The sequence below is a fragment of the Zingiber officinale genome, chromosome 5B, assembly GCF_018446385.1.
Source record: "Zingiber officinale cultivar Zhangliang chromosome 5B, Zo_v1.1, whole genome shotgun sequence".
Taxonomy (NCBI): domain Eukaryota; kingdom Viridiplantae; phylum Streptophyta; class Magnoliopsida; order Zingiberales; family Zingiberaceae; genus Zingiber; species Zingiber officinale.
In genome coordinates this window covers 87,615,088-87,631,104 of record NC_055995.1, presented here as the reverse complement: position 1 = coordinate 87,631,104, position 16,017 = coordinate 87,615,088, and the positions used below count along the sequence as shown (strand labels likewise).

At 40.5% G+C, this 16,017-nt stretch overlaps 2 protein-coding genes across 3 annotated transcripts; one reads left to right on the top strand and one right to left on the bottom strand.

Moving 5' to 3' along the window:
* The first annotated feature begins 206 nt into the window (after nt 1-206).
* LOC121984850 (probable xyloglucan glycosyltransferase 9) lies at nt 207-3,446 on the top strand. Of its 2 annotated transcripts, XR_006113008.1 has the most exons (6): nt 209-1,432; nt 1,528-1,836; nt 1,917-2,207; nt 2,304-2,417; nt 2,550-3,262; nt 3,355-3,446. XR_006113008.1 is itself a non-coding variant. In XM_042538000.1 (5 exons), exons 1-5 carry the CDS (start codon nt 665-667, stop codon nt 3,162-3,164), a joined length of 2,097 nt encoding a protein of 698 aa, XP_042393934.1. In that variant the 5' UTR covers nt 207-664; the 3' UTR covers nt 3,165-3,446. The 2 variants fall into 2 exon arrangements, 1 of the variants encoding a protein (XP_042393934.1); XM_042538000.1 differs by having other exon boundaries at nt 207-1,432; nt 2,550-3,446.
* A 653-nt stretch (nt 3,447-4,099) lies between these two features.
* On the bottom strand, nt 4,100-5,006 carry LOC121986815 (short-chain dehydrogenase ptmH-like). Its single transcript, XM_042540752.1, has one exon. It carries the CDS (start codon nt 5,004-5,006, stop codon nt 4,164-4,166), a length of 843 nt encoding a protein of 280 aa, XP_042396686.1. The 3' UTR covers nt 4,100-4,163.
* Nucleotides 5,007-16,017: the final 11,011 nt, after the last annotated feature.

The window sequence follows — 16,017 nt, the reverse complement described above, 5'->3', positions numbered from 1 at the left end:
CAAAGAATTATACAAGTTAATTTTTGATAATTATCGTTATGATGTCTGCATTTTTGGTTTAAAAAAATGCACAATAACAGAAAAATAGTTTTTTGTTTGTTTGTTTTTCGTTATTAAAATGTTGTATTATTGCACCGATGTCGTTTCTGCATCTCCTTCCTCCAGCTGGAAGCATCTCTTCTTCCTCCCCCGTTGTTTTCCTTCTCTTCTCATCGTGATAAATTTATCTCAGTAATCATGACGAAACCATAAAAATCCTTCCAATTTGATCTTATCCTATTCTATTACCCTCTCTATTGATTTATTGCTTGTTTTCTCCTCTTTTCACTTTTCCTCTTCTGGTGGGCTCTGTCGTTCCCGGCCCCTTCTTATTGCAGGGAAGGAAAGCGGCGAGTTCGCCAGATTACGAGCTGTGATCGGAGGAGAGAGAAGCTGCGAGGTGACTTTGAGAGGAAGGTGCACCATTTGGGGTGGCCTTCTCCCTCTTTCTAATTTTGAGGTAAAAAGCGGTCCTTTCTTGTTTTTGTCTCGCCGGAGGAAGTCGCATTGTCTTCGGCGTTGTGTCCCTGCGCTGATTTTTCGGATACGTGGAGGAAATACGTTCCTGACGCCGGATATATTGGAAAGGCGCGATCTTGGTCGCCTGCGGTAGACGGCCGAGGCAATGGCGCCATCGTTTGGGTGGTGGGACAAGGAGGCCCACCGGGGGACGCCGGTGGTCGTCAAGATGGAGAATCCCAACTGGTCCATAGCCGAGATATCGTCCCCCGACGACGATGAGTACGATGCTGGCGGGGGACGTGCTTCGCGGAAGAAGAACGCGAAACAGATCACGTGGGTCCTCCTCCTCAAAGCGCACCGCGCCGCGGGGTGCCTCACCTCCCTCGCTTCTGCCGCCGTCAGCCTCGCGTCCGCCGTCCGCCGCCGCGTGGCATCCGGGAGGACGGACTCCGATGCCGCTGCCACCGCCGCTTCGTCCTCTCCGGCCGAAGAGAGCCCTCTCCTGCGCTCCAGGTTCTACTCCTTCATCAAGATCTTCCTCTGGATGTCCATCCTCCTGCTGTGCTTCGAGGCCGCCGCCTACCTCAAAGGCTGGCATTTGAGCGCTGCCGCCTCGCAGATGCCTCGGATGGTTCTTCCGACCTCCTTTACCGTCCGGGTGCTCCTGGAGTCGCTCTACACCGGGTGGGTCAGCTTCCGGGTGGAGTACATCGCTCCAGCGCTCCAATTCCTCGCCGACGCCTGCGTCATCCTCTTCCTCATCCAGAGCGCCGATCGCCTCATCCTCTGCGTCGGCTGCTTCTTGATCCGCCTCAAAGGGATCAAGCCTATCCCCAAGCGCCCCATCGGAGCCTCCTCCGACGATGTCGAATCCGGGGGCGAGGACTACCCCAGGGTGCTAGTCCAGATACCATTGTGCAATGAAAAAGAAGTAAGTTTTCGCAAAAAGATTCGATTTTGGTAATTTGGGTTCCATTAGAGTTTCAACACAAGCTAAAAGTTGCCATTTTGCTCGAGACTCTGCAGGTGTATCAGCAATCTATAGCTGCAGTGTGTAATTTAGACTGGCCGAGGCCCAACATTATGGTTCAGGTTTTGGATGACTCCGATGATCCCACAACTCAAGCATTGATCAAGGAGGAAGTGGAGAACTGGCAGCAGAAAGGAGCTCCGATCGTGTATCTGCACAGGGAGCTTAGGGTGGGTTACAAGGCAGGTAACCTGAAATCAGCCATGAATTGTAGCTATGTCAAGGACTATGAGTTTGTTGCCATTTTCGACGCCGACTTCCAACCCATGCCTGACTTCCTAAAGCGGACTGTGCCTCATTTCACGGTGTGCTTCCAATTTTACATTCCTTCGGCTTTAGGCTTATCGAAACGAATGTTTGTTTATTCATTCCATTGGGAAACCAGGACAATGAGGATTTGGGATTAGTTCAGGCGAGATGGTCTTTTGTTAACAAAGACGAGAATTTGCTCACGCGGTTGCAGAACATCAACATGTGCTTCCACTTTGAAGTGGAGCAACAGGTAAACGGGGCATTCATCAACTTCTTCGGGTTTAATGGCACCGCCGGAGTTTGGAGGATCAGGGCATTAGAAGACGCAGGAGGATGGCTTGAGAGGACCACTGTCGAGGACATGGACATCGCAGTTCGGGCTCATCTCAAAGGGTGGAGGTTTATCTTCCTTAATGATGTGGAGGTATGACGTTTAGTGTTTCTGCAGCTATTTCCTAAATTTACAGATTTCTCTCAAAGATCTTTAACTTAATTTCCCTTACTTAAATTCCTTGTTCAGTGCCAATGTGAGTTGCCAGAATCATATGAAGCTTACAGAAAGCAGCAACATCGTTGGCATTCAGGTCCTATGCAATTATTTAGGCTATGCTTGCCGAACATTATCAGATCGGAGGTATCGTTCATGGAAAATATAGCACTGGATGTTATTTTTGCTTTGGATATATTTTCAATATAATCTAGCTAGCTTCTTTTCTGACTGAATTTAATTTGCTGCAATGCATCTAAGCATTAATTTTAATTGCAGATTGGATTCTGGAAGAAGTCCAACTTGATATTTCTCTTCTTCCTACTTCGGAAGCTCATATTGCCATTCTATTCCTTCACTCTGTTCTGCATCATCCTCCCCCTAACAATGTTTGTTCCAGAAGCCGAACTCCCAGCATGGGTCGTCTGCTATGTCCCTGCAACAATGTCAGTCCTCAACATCCTACCGGCTCCGAGATCCTTCCCTTTTATTGTCCCTTATCTTCTCTTTGAGAACACCATGTCGGTGACGAAGTTCAACGCGATGATCTCCGGCCTCTTCCAGCTTGGCAGTGCTTATGAGTGGGTCGTCACCAAAAAGTCCGGCCGGTCTTCAGAGAACGATCTCGTGTCTATGACAAAGGCGCCTGAGGAAACTCAAGACTCCTCTGTGCCTGACCTTGAGACCATCGCAAATCCTGATCCCGGACCAAAAAAGAAGTCCAACAAGCATAACAGGATTTACCAAAAGGAGCTAGCGCTTGCCTTCCTTCTCTTAACTGCTTCGGCTCGAAGCTTGCTGTCGGCCCATGGTATCCATTTCTACTTCCTTCTCTTCCAGGGGATTTCATTCCTACTGGTGGGTCTTGATCTGATCGGTGAGCAAATCGACTGAACTGTCCGAGGTACCCAAAGAAATTTCGTATTACCGATATTAGCTAGCTCGTCGAGAAGGGAGTGCAGCCCTGGCGACGTCTTTCTACAGAGATTCAGGTAAAAACTTCCTCATCGTGGAGGCGTAGATAGTCTCAGTGTTCGTCGACCTGTCGAATGGCTCATTCTTTTATGTGCCATTCTTTTGCAAGGAAAATTCGATGCTCAGAAAGGCTAGGGAATAAACTTATATAGTTGTGCTTCCTACCGTGAATATAATTCCCGAAGAAGAAGAAGAAGAAGAGCTAGCATTTGCGCCGATGAGAACCCGTGACAACGGCGAGTTACATTAACAGTCTATCAAGTTTAGTCAATTGCCAGCGATGAAAAAACTATACTAATTGTATTCTTATATGCGATGTCATGGTGCCACGATTGTATTTTTCAGCAATTGAAACTCGGTTTAAATCTTGTTAGTTCGAATGAAGAGAATGTAAACATGGTGGCATCATGGAGTGCATGACTGTTATATTTATTTACCTCATTCCTTCTGTGTTATACCCACCCTGTTTCAGTTAGTTTCTCTGTGCCTTTGATCACATGACATGCACAGAGCACAGCGACGACCATAAATTGATTCTGTAGTTGGTGAAGGGTCAGGAAGAGACCCTAAATGGAAGCTCAAAGAAAGTCACTAGTACTCTTTCAAGTAATTGATCCTTTCCTCATCTTGTTTTACTTTTACCCGTCTGTAAACATGTTAAATGACCCGATATATGAGAAGAGTGATTATAAGTCGTGTGAGATGGCAGCTCGCAGCTATTCCTGTGCGTTCTAAATTTTAGGGATGAGAAGAACTTAAGATTAGATTTAATTAGTCGGAGCATAGTTATATTATGGAGAGGACTTTTAGGTAAAAAATTATGAAAAAATTAATCTTGGTGATGAAGAAGAATATAGTTATTTATCTTTCATTTATTTATTTTTATTTTTCATTTATTTCACAAATTCATGAATACTTTCACACTTTCTTGTTCAACCCGAATCGTTTGGCGAGGTACCAGTCGCGGAGCCAAAGCGGCGAGTAAGCGAGCACGGTAAACAGGCCGGCCATGTGGCCGAAGACGATCTCCCTCGGAGGCCGAGGACGCAGCACCCGGGCCGCCACGTGCCGCGCGAACACGGCCGTGTTGGTGGCGGCCGCCCCCTGCGACGCGGCGGCCCTCTCCGCGATCGCCTCCTGGAACCCCGCGTAGATCCGCCACCGCGCGCGCTCCTCCGCTAGACGCTCCGCGTTGGCCCTGCCCAGCCCCGACAGCACCGCCCCGGGCACCACCTTGATCACGTGCACCCCGAAGGGGCGGAGCTCCATCCGGAGTGTGTCCGTCATCGCGTGGACCGCCGCTTTGGACGCGCAGTACGCCCCCGCCCACGGCGTGGCGGCGGCCGCAGTCACGCTCCCCACGTTCACGATCCGCCCGCTCCGCTGCGCCACCATGATGGGTGCCACCGCCTGCACCAACCGGAGCTGACCCAGCGCGTTCACCTCCCACGCGCGCCGGACCGACTCGAGGCTGAGCTCCACCAGCGGCCCTGTGGCGCCGATGCCGGCGTTGTTGACGAGGACGTCGACGCGTCCGCAGGCGGAGAGGACGCGGGACGTGGCGGCAGCGACGCTGGCGTCGGAGGAGACATCGAGCTCGAGTGGCTCGACAGAGCCGACCGGAAAGCCAGCGAGGTCAGGAAGGCGGCTGGGGATGTCAGAGGCGAACACATGACAGCCAAGGGCGGCGAAAGCCTTGCAATACTCGTATCCAATTCCGCCCTTTCCGCTGCCTGTGACGAGCACTACTATTTTATCCATGGTCGATTCTCAATTCAATTCAATTCAATTTAATTCATAAGCAAGAATATTGCGTTACAATCTATATAAGAAAAGAGATCAGAGAGATTGTGTTGTGAACTCCGCCGGCTAATGGATTTAGTAAACAAGTATAAGAGCATCAGCAATGGATATGCTCTCTATTTTAGTGTTGGAGAATGCAGTTGCTGGCGGCATCAATTTGGATAAATCTATACCTATCATATTTAATTAATTTCTTCTAACAAAGTTATTATTCAGCTGTCAAGAATTCAAAGCATATTTAAAGACTTCACCAAATATCTACTATTCCATTTATGAACTTGAACACTTCAATAATTGAAAAAAGAAACTATAAGAAGAAAAGTCAAAATGCCGATGAACAAATGCAAATTATCCAAGCAAACCAACAGAAAGAGAGTGAGAGAGAGCTTTAGAGCATAACTTTGGATTTATACAGCGTTGTAATAGCTACATAATTGTAGCTACTATAATATTTTTATTTGTGGTCATACTATATTATAGTAGTTACGATTTTATACTTACTATAATATTCTGGTCTAAGAACATTGTAATAACCACATAATAGAAATTGCTACAAAGTGGTAGGTAATTGCTACAATGTTCTGGTCTAATTACATTGTAGCAGCTATGATTTCATAGCTGCTGTAATACTCTTAGACCAGCATATTGTAGCAGCTACGATACTTTAGCTACTACAACATGCTTATGTCAGACCAACATGTTGTAGTAACTATAAAATCATAAATACTACAATGTTCTTAGACCAACACATTGTAGCAACTACGAAATCATAGCTGCTTCAACGTGCTTAGATCAGTACGTTGCAATATTTACGAAATCATAGTTGCTACAATGTGCTTAGACAAGCGCCAACATGTTAATCTCATTTTATTATTCAAAACTAACATTATAATGTATCACTAAGATATTAAGTATTTGTTTATAGGATTAAATAGTGTCTAGTGCTTCAACTTCCCTCAAAAGCTCTGCTTCTCATGCATATAGTAAAAAATTACAATGAAAAAGTAACATCACCCAGTTTAAGTCTTTCATATTATCACTAGAACCAAATGAGTGATAAATGAAGTTGATAAGTAGAAGCTCATGTCATGTGTCCTAGACATATTGTAAAATGCAAACATCAAAGGTCTTGTACAAAATATTTTTGACAATTGAGACTATCATGCTAAGTATTTCATCTTTCTAGAAGAGAAGAAAAGCACCTAGACCTAACAAAATTAAGTGAATAGCAATCTTTCCATATATAACCAAAGAATGGAAAAGACTCTTCAAGAGTCTCGGGCCCAAAAAGTGCATGATAAATACCACCAAAGCCTAAGACTATAGAGGAAATTAAGTGAAGTACTTCAGATACAAAGTATGGAAAGGTGTTTCTAACACCCCCGAGTAGCTAGGTGTGAAAGTAAAATCAATCCTTGCTCATACATGGGTTTCTCTGGTATGAAATGAGAAATTTCAAATAGGTTCATTGCTCCGGCCCAAAATACAATTAATCCACATGAGATTCATAAGAAAAAATATTGCACTAATTCTAGGACTTCCAGATCATGGTGATGATGTCCCTTTGCATTTGAATGTGGCCTCCACCCCACTCTACCTTTAACATTTTATAGATTGGGATTGTTTAAAGAATAAAGTAAAAAATAAGCCGATCAACATCAACAAACAACCAGAACCATCTTCTGATATTTTGTTTTGTCAACTTATTATTTGTATTTTTTTTATATGTGTGTTATTTATTACTACTAGTAGTATATATAGACTACCAGTAAATTCACTACTTGATGGTGTAGATGACTTTAAAATTTTAGATAGATATAATTGGTATAAGGTTGTATATGACTGTATCACCCCCACAAATGGAGGGCATTGATGTGATGCACTCATTGAGGTCCAAGCCATCGGGTGCTGAAAGGATTTGTACACCTACTTACTATAAGTTGTTGAATTTTACTATAATTTCATTGATTCAAAATTTATAATCATACATATTGTATGTAGATTTGGATGTGTGAACATGTTAAAATCATATAGTCATACAAGAACTTTTCCCTTTCAAGAATATGTCAATGGAACCGGACAATTTCACATGTATCTACAATAAAGATCATGATTGCCCAATTGCCTTCATAAAAAATAATAGCAACTTTGGTTCCATCAAATTTAGAGAAAAATCTTCTATCAATTAATTTCCTAGAAGATGTGGAAGAGCAAATTAATGATCAAATTGCATAGAACTTTGTCAATATATCTTTTCTTAAGCAAGCAGAGGATGTTCAGGAGCAATTTGAATGTCAATATTACAAAGTAAAATATGATCAACTTGTTGAGGTGTGAACTTTGGTTATTGAGTTGAACAAGGATATTGAATAGAAGGATACAAAAATAAGGGAACTCTAAGATTTACTGGATATGAGTGCCATTAATGATAACATTAGTAGTGTTGAGAATGTAGGACCGTAAATATGCTAGGGGGGTGAATACTGTTCGACGAAAATCACAAGTTAAAACGAGTTACGCAGTAAAAAAGGAAACAAAAAAAAATAATGCTAACAATGTCAAGTTTTACTTGGTTTGGAGCCTATGACGACTCCTACTCCAAGGCCTGTGATTGTCGACTGCTTTCGTTAGACAATCACTATCAGTTCGTAAATGAATTACAAAGATTGAGTACAAGAAATAAAAATAAAATTGTTACCCACAAATAGAAAGAAAATTAAAGAAGTCTTCATTCTTCGAATTTCGGAGCAGCCTTTCGGTGTCGTCGGAGTCTTTTCAAAGTAGCACTTGAATATGAAAGTTGTAGCAAATGTTCTTTCAAAGATGCTGGTTGAGGGCCCTTATATAGGCCCATTATAGGTGTCTGGAACTCCTCCGGATGCCTGGACCGTTGCTGATATGACGATCTCTCGTCGAAACTTCATCCATGAAGTTTATCCAGTTCCGGCGCCCGCACCCCCTCCAGGCGCCTGGATCATAACTTTTATGGTCGGGATGCTTGAACCAGCTCTGAGCGCCTGGACCACCCGGGTGCCTACGACACTCGCTCGAGTGTACCTAGTTCGGGCGCCCAAATCCATTCTGGGGGCCCGGACTCCCTTTTTTTAACCACCTTTTTCCTAAAAAAGGGTTAATTCAAGCAAATAAAAATATATTTATCTTGCAAAATAAAGTTAAGACAATTACGATAAGAGTAGTAATAATTAGATCTTATCTTCTTGAGACCAAGATCTAGTCAAGGTCTCAGCTTAAGTTTTCCAAATGGACCGACGCCTATAGTTCCCTCAACCGGAAACGTGTTCTCACTGATCTTTCCTCCAGTTGCTTATCTCTTACTTATAAATTGTAGTCGCTTGACTTGCCTTTGACCCACTAGGTCTTTCCTATAAGGAACTAGGATGCTAAACACGTCAAAGCGCAGCGGAAAACATCTAGTTCCTTTCCAGAAGATCCATGCGAAAGGAAACCATATACTAAGTACTAATTTTTATACATGAGAAAGTTATACCTTTGTTGCGTGCCCTTCGCAATCCCGACAGCAACGTTTCTTTAGATACGGATCTTAGCGCGATCAAGTGGCCACGCCTCTATGGTATCCACACGAACAAGTCTCGTTTGTCTCACAAACTCACCAAGTGCAGAATGAAACAACCAAAGGTTGTGCTAGCAACCCTTCTTGGAAGTTTCAACCAAGTGGAAGAGAGGAGGAGGAAGAAGAGCTAGAGCACCAAAAACTCATCATGAAAATGAATCCAAAAACCCCTTTTTATAGATTCATGAAGTTGCCTCATGCCTTAATGTCAATTGTCTTGATTGACATTAATATTTGTCTTTATCCAATGAATCCAATGCATGTGCAATTCAAATGGTTCACTCTTCATCCATGAATTCAATGCATCCAATGCATGCAATGCATGAGCAATTCAAATTGTTCACTTTTCATCCAATGCATCCAATGTATGAGTAACTCAAGTTGTACACTCCTCTTTCTTCATGAATTCAAATTTCATGAAATCATATAATGAGTCCAACTCATTATTTATTAATTAATTCATGAAATCATATAATGAGTCCAACTCATTAATCATCAAATAATTCATGAAATCATATAATGAGTCCAACTCATTAATCATTAATCCAATTGATTCAATGAGTCTAACTTGAATTAGACTCAATCCAATAGTTAGATTTAATTGAGTCTTACTCAATGAGTCCAATTTGAATTAGACTTAATCCAATGATTCATCATATGAATCCATCTCCATTGACTTGTTCTTTGTGTGTGACCCAATAGGTTCTCGTAACGTTGGCAATATATCCAAATCAACATTTAAATACATAAGCAATTAGTGACATCTAGCAAGGCATCATTGCTACCCAAGTGACGAGAATATCGAGATCCGACTTAACCTTTCCGTGGCTATTATTTTGTATGACTCAATCCTTCTATCCTCGATATCTAGATTGATCAATGAGGTATGGACTGTGTCATCCTCTTATCAATCTTTATGTTTCTTGATCTCTAAGTAGACACACTCAATTAAATAAGCTCAATATCGCATATTAACTCATTTAAGCATGATCATGTATTCTTGTGTCCTACTAATCAAGGGGCTCATAGATATCACTTCCGTCATATGGAAGGGATAGATCTCATCTACATCACTCACATCCGTCCGCATAATTTATTACATACCCAGTGATCGACTTTATAGTCCACCCTGTTACGGGTGACATTTGACAATACCAAAGTATACAACTCCTTATGTAGGGAACTGTAGTGACTTCAGGTCTAAGGACTATTCATATCAATAGTCACATGAGAATGTTTATGACACTCATACAACGATCCATGAAACATTCTCATGGTAGGTCATTCAGTACATATTTTATAATATATACTCATGTGTCAACCTGATTTCTCATATCTATGACTTGTGAGATCAAGTCATCCGTTGACCTACATGCTAGTCTTAATGCATTAATATTGTCCTTGTATATTAATGCTTGACTAGGAATAGTTTAGAGTAGTGCTCTATGTATATTTACAATATCTCACTATCAATTCGACCAATTGATATGTTGTAGATTAGAACCTCCTACTCTAGGACATTATTATGCTTATTTATTCAGCACTAAATTGAAGTAAATATAATAACCAACTTTGCCTTTATTAATAATGAAATATGATACAAAAGGAGCCCTTTACAATCATATCATAATTGGTATTATGGCTAATACTAACATTCCCGCCAGTTGTGTAACGACCCAATTTTCCCTATTTCAAGTTCTAAAAGTCCATAAAAAATATTTGGAAATGCTTTTAAATATTCTAGAGATTTTTAGGAATTTTTAGAGTATTTTTATGTAATTTTTGGAGTTCGTTTGGTATTTTTACCCAGAGGAAGAAGTTCTTAAAAATAAAATAAAATAAAAGAAAAATAAGTTTGTAGAAGTTGGGGTTCGAACCCACAACTTCGGACCTAAGCAAAACCGAGCCAACCAGCTGAGCTACACGGTTTTGTTAACCTTATATGGTGAGAATTAAGTTTATAGCATAGTTAATGATTAGTGAATAAATAGGAAGAAAAATGGTTGCAGCCGAGACTCGAACCCGTGAGCTGCGCCTTAAGCAAAACACAGCCAACCAACTGTGCCAACGGCTGTTGTTAATTAAGGAAAGAACGGATTATATTTAAGGTATAGTATTTAATAAAATAACCCAAGGTTATAAAGGGTTAAGTGTTTTCCCGAATCCGAAAACCTATTCCTTTCTCCCTCTCGTGTGCTCGCGACGGCGCTGTTCTCCTTCTCGGGCGGAATCGTGGCAGCGAGCGATCACCCTCCAGTAGCCGGCGAAGGCCTTCTTCCGGCGAACCCTTGCGGATCCGAGCTCCTCTCGTCGAGGAGAACTCGAAGGCGCGAAGAAGATTGAGATCTTCACTTCTCCGCAAGCCCTAGAGGTCGTCCCGATGGGTTGTAAGTCCAAGCAAATCACGGTGAGTTGCTTCTCACCTGCAGTAGGAGTTGCTCCGGATTTTCGGATTTCGTTTACTTGCTTCCGGATCTTGTTGTGCCGAGTAGAAGAATATGCTAGGTTTTTTCTTCCTTGCCTTGATGAGATTCCTTGTTTCGAAATTTCTGCTGTGAGTTCGGTAGGTTTGTGAAGGTTGCTGCCATATTCCGAATTTATTAGATTGGGTGTGGACAGGTTTCAGTTGGGAATTTCGTGTAGCACTTTGATTTAAATAGCTTGCGTAGCATGAAGTATGGTTATCCTTGCTATTAGGCAATATACACGAGATGATATAGATTTCCTTTTTAGCATGTAGTTTCGGATTTGTGCTGTTAAATTGGCATGAACAGCTCGGGTTTGAGTTGTTGTGCAGTTCGGGTTGTGCACAAGGAATGTGCTGTGCAGTTCGGTTTGGGTGTGTTTGATTGGTCTTGGAGATTTAGAAATCCTCACAATGAGGTGAAGTTCTTCTTTTAAAGTGAGACCAAGGTCTTTAGTATAGAGTTGGTTTCGGTTTTGTAATGCAGGTGATTTCCTGGACAGATTCGTAGCAGATGGAAAAAAATGGATTTTTCATTGGGTTCTATTCTAGTTTTCTACCATATACGCTAGTCCCTAGATTAGTTCTTGCAAGCATTAGTAGACAATCTAAGTTCTGCATTTTATTATAGTTTCCTTCCTTGCTTCCAGGTCATGTTGTACAGGATCGAGGTTGATTCAATTAGTTTTCTTTTGCCCTATTTGGTAGCATGATTAGTAAGATTAGATTAGCTTTCTTTTGCTCTTATCACAGCATGTTTAGAAAGCTCAAAGTTGCATTCTTTTGCCTAGTTTACAGCATGTTTAGAGAGCTCAAAGTTGCATTCTTTTGCCTAGTTTACAGCATGTTTAGAGAGCTCAAAGTTACATTTTTTTGTCCTATTCTACAGCATGTTTAGAAAGCTTAAAGTTACTTTCTTTTGCTCTATTTTATAGCATGATTAGTAAGCTTAAAGTTGCTTTCTTTTGCTCTATTTTATAGCATGATTAGTAAGTTCAAAGTTGCTTTCTTTTGCTCTATTTTATAGCATGATTAGTAAGTTCAAAGTTGCTTTCTTTTGCTCTATTTTATAGCATGATTAGTAAGCTCAAAGTAGTTTTCATTTGCTATTTTAACAAGTACGAACAGCACCTTGTAGCATTTCAGATTTAGTGCTTATTGTTGATTTAGTAGCATGAGCAGCCTTGCCATTTTTAAAGTATCAGTTTAACATGAGCAGTAATGATTCCTATCTTTAGTCTTTTGCTATTGGACTAATATGAGAAGTTATAAGCTAAGAAAGACCAAGACTTTAACTTGATCTCAATTTCAGAAGTTTAAGATCAAAAGCGCACACAAGGTGTTTGCTTAAATGCCAAGTAAGGGCAAGTATAAAGAAGTTATAAAGAAAGTATTTTACTTTTAAAGGGCATGTACCGGACACAAGATCCAAGGGATGGGCTCCAAGTTGCCCCTAGGCACATGGCCTAGAAGTATCTTAGTAGTTTCGGGATTAGCTACCTCGATTCTTATTAAGAATGCGCGCAAAGTGGTACAATGTCGGGCCCAAGAGAAGTTGATTATTATTTTGAAGTATAAAAGTAAAAGTTTTTGGAAACAAATGAAACAAACATCAAATATGTTTAGAATTAGAAAGTTTAGCTTCTTGTTATTTGAAGCATGCAGTATCAGTTTTCATTTGCTTCCTTATGAGTTTATTTGAGCATGACTATATGTCTTATCATTTAGTTGATTTCTTGCTATTAGATTATTTAGCATGATTAGTTTTATTTGCTTTTCAGCATGCAGTTATAGTTTTATTCTTGTATAGCATGAGTAGCTTTACATGTTAGCTTTTCAGTTAGTATGATTCCTTTATTGGATTATGAGCATGATTAGCTATACATGTTTAGTATTTTCAGTTAGTATGATTCTTTTATTGGATTATGAGCATGATTAGCTATACATGTTTAGTATTTCAGTTAGTATGATTCCTTTATTGGATTATGAGCATGATTAGCTATACATGTTTAGTATTCCAGATAGTATGATTCCTTTATTATTTATGAGCATGAGTAGCTTTACATGTTAGCATTCAATTTTAGCATGTTTTTATTTATATACATGCATATCGAGTTTTTGTGAGTAGATAGCGCTCACTAAGCTTTATGCTTATAGACTGCACTTCCTCCTACTGCAGATAAAGGAAAGGAAAAGATTTAGCAAGGAAGGCGACAAGGTGGTGGTGATGAAGGTGTGTGATGGCTGGACTATGGAGAGATCATGAGTTTGCTAAGGAGTTGTTAAAACTTACCTGATTAGAGTTTCCTTTTCTTTCTCCTTAATGCTATGATGAAGTTGAGATTGTAATTGAGTCTATTCCGCACTTTGTTATGTTTTATTGTTGGAGTATTATCTGTTTACTATTGCTAGAGTAGTTTCATTCTTCTTATTGAGTTATTATACTGCGTGGTTGAGTGATTATATGTTCCAGCCACCTGTGGCTGAGTATATATTATTTGTATTGTTGATTTGGTCACCGGTACAGGGGAGACTCTGTCGAAATTTTTCGGTAGGGTTTTCCTAGAGATTTTTAATTATACCGGTTAAGTAGAGTTAGTAGTTAAGTAACGGTCACTCTTAGAGAGTAGTAGTAGTAGTAAGAAGGGTGGTCGCTACAAGTTGTCGGGTCTGCATACCCGACTAGACTTCGGTCGGTTGTCAAGTCCGATGGACCCAACCGGACTTCCCGTCAGATATTGAGCCTCGCAGACCTATCTGAACTTCGTACTAACTATCGGATCTTGTGGACCTAGATGGATTTTAGCCTAGTGTCAGATCCTTCAGACCCATCAACTCCTGCACACTTAATAAAGTAATTAGCCCACAAAATACTCTAACTTTAATCCACTTGTCATTCATCAAAACCTGAGTTAGATCATTAGTGGAAATTACACCAATAGAGAAGGACATGACTATAGGTGAAAAGGATAGAATTTTAGCTATAAAAGACATAATCATAGCTAAACAAGAAAATAAAATATAGAGCTCCAAAAACTGCTATAGAGCAAGGTATCAGAAAAGTAACTAGCAACCCCTACCCTAGATAAAGAGGTCATAGAGCCTAATATGCCAACATATATAAGAATAAAGAGGTGTGCCAAAAGGGGTATTGGATCACTACCCATAAAATTTAAACAAGCTCCCAAAAGAAAAAGAATTGCTAGAAAACAAACAAATAAGGGGAAAGAGAAAGGCAAAGATATTGTTCATCATGAAGATCCAAAAGTCTCTATCCCATCAAAAAGTGAAGTCCTAGTTTCATCAAATCAACAAATCAAACTTGCTGAGATTCAGAAGCTCAAAACTAATGTATTAAAAGTAGAGTTGATTATGTAAGTATCCCAGGTTAGTTTTGATATAGTCAACTAAGTCAAGTTAGGTTCTGTTGTGTTTAATGTCTTGTATCTAAGCGTGCAAAAACTTAGGAAAATAAGAAGTCGAGCGAAAAATGTAGCGGACGAGAAGAATTGCACGGAAAATGAGTCGATGGGTTCGATGCATTTGAGGGATGAGAAGCTGCGGAAGAATATACTATTGGAGCAAGAAGAACACATGTGGTTGTTTGAAGGACGAGAAGTCAGGGATGAAGTTTGCTCGAGGAGAAGGTCAGAGTTATATTCAGGTAAGCTCAACTCTTGACGGTCAGAGTATCACCAAAAAGGAAGAACAAGGAAGAGTTAACTTTTCTTGAAGGTTAACTATTCAAGCTAACTGATATAAGGCGCCCTCAAGGTAGATGGAAGGTGCCCTTAAGGAAAATGGAAGGCATCCTTGCGCCTTCATGGAACACACCCTCAAACTGGTCCAGTAGTCATTGAGAGAGGATAAAGTTTTATCTCTAGAGGATAAGCTCTATCCTCTTGGAGGTACCTTGGACCTCTTTGGAGGCGCCTCCGAACGACGAGTATCAATAGATATTTCATCCTAAGAGGCTATAAAAAGTCTCCTGGAACTAGGAAATAAATAACTTCTGTATTTATTTTCTAATTAATTTCTGAGCTATTAAAGAGTGTAAAAGACTTCTCTGCATTCAACAAAGGATTTTTTTTTAGTGGAGCTTGACAACTACCTTGGATTAACAACTATCTAAATTGTAACTAAATAAAAATCCTATCCTTCTTACTTACTACTTTTTTAAATTGTTATTTTTTAAATGTTAAGTGTTTGTGCTTAACTAACTTGTATCCTTGCTAAAGTTCCAAGTAAGAGAATTTCGCTAACTTCCATTTTAGGTAATTCACCCCCCCTCTTGTTAGCTGCATCTGGGTCCAACAAGTGGTATCAAAGCCCAACTGTCTCAGAAGGATTAACTATCGACTGAAGCATCAAGACGATGGCCGAATCTATCATTCACTCACCAAAGTTGAGGGGGTGTTCGCAATGTGGAAAAAGAAAATAAAGGTATTTTTCAAAACAGACTTTGAAATTCTTTTAATAATTAAATACTATTTTATAGCACCTAAAGATCAGTAGGGAGTTAAAAAATAAGAATACTTATGGACTAAAAAGGAACAAGCCAACTTCATAGCGAACGATCGAACCAAATTCCACCCGCCGAGCGTACTTCCACCCTAGGAAATCGGGTCGATGCCTACAAGTCAACCAATGAACTCTAGGAGAAATTCCTAGAGTTGCATGAAGGAACCTCGGAGGCCAAGCTAGCGAAATGATATATTCTTCGAAATCAATTGACGAACCTATAGAAGGAAAATAAAGAAACAGTAGCTCATCTACACACAAGAATCAAGGAGTTAAGCCTCTTCTTCTTTCCTACGTATTTTAATTTTCTTGTTCTTCTCTGTTTTCTTCCGTCGCCAACCCCTTTGTTTCTCTTTCCTCTTCCTTAATCTCTGTGTTTCTCTTCCATAAAA

Excerpts from the sequence above, each read along its gene's own strand:
- LOC121984850 (XM_042538000.1), top strand. The coding sequence starts at position 665 with ATGGCGCCATCGTTTGGGTGGTGGGACAAGGAGGCCCACCGGGGGACG. Across the intron at positions 1,433-1,527 it reads CATTGTGCAATGAAAAAGAA|GTGTATCAGCAATCTATAGC; the intron begins GTAAGTTTTCGC and ends GAGACTCTGCAG. Across the intron at positions 2,208-2,303 it reads TCTTCCTTAATGATGTGGAG|TGCCAATGTGAGTTGCCAGA; the intron begins GTATGACGTTTA and ends TTCCTTGTTCAG.
- LOC121986815 (XM_042540752.1), bottom strand. The coding sequence starts at position 5,006 with ATGGATAAAATAGTAGTGCTCGTCACAGGCAGCGGAAAGGGCGGAATT.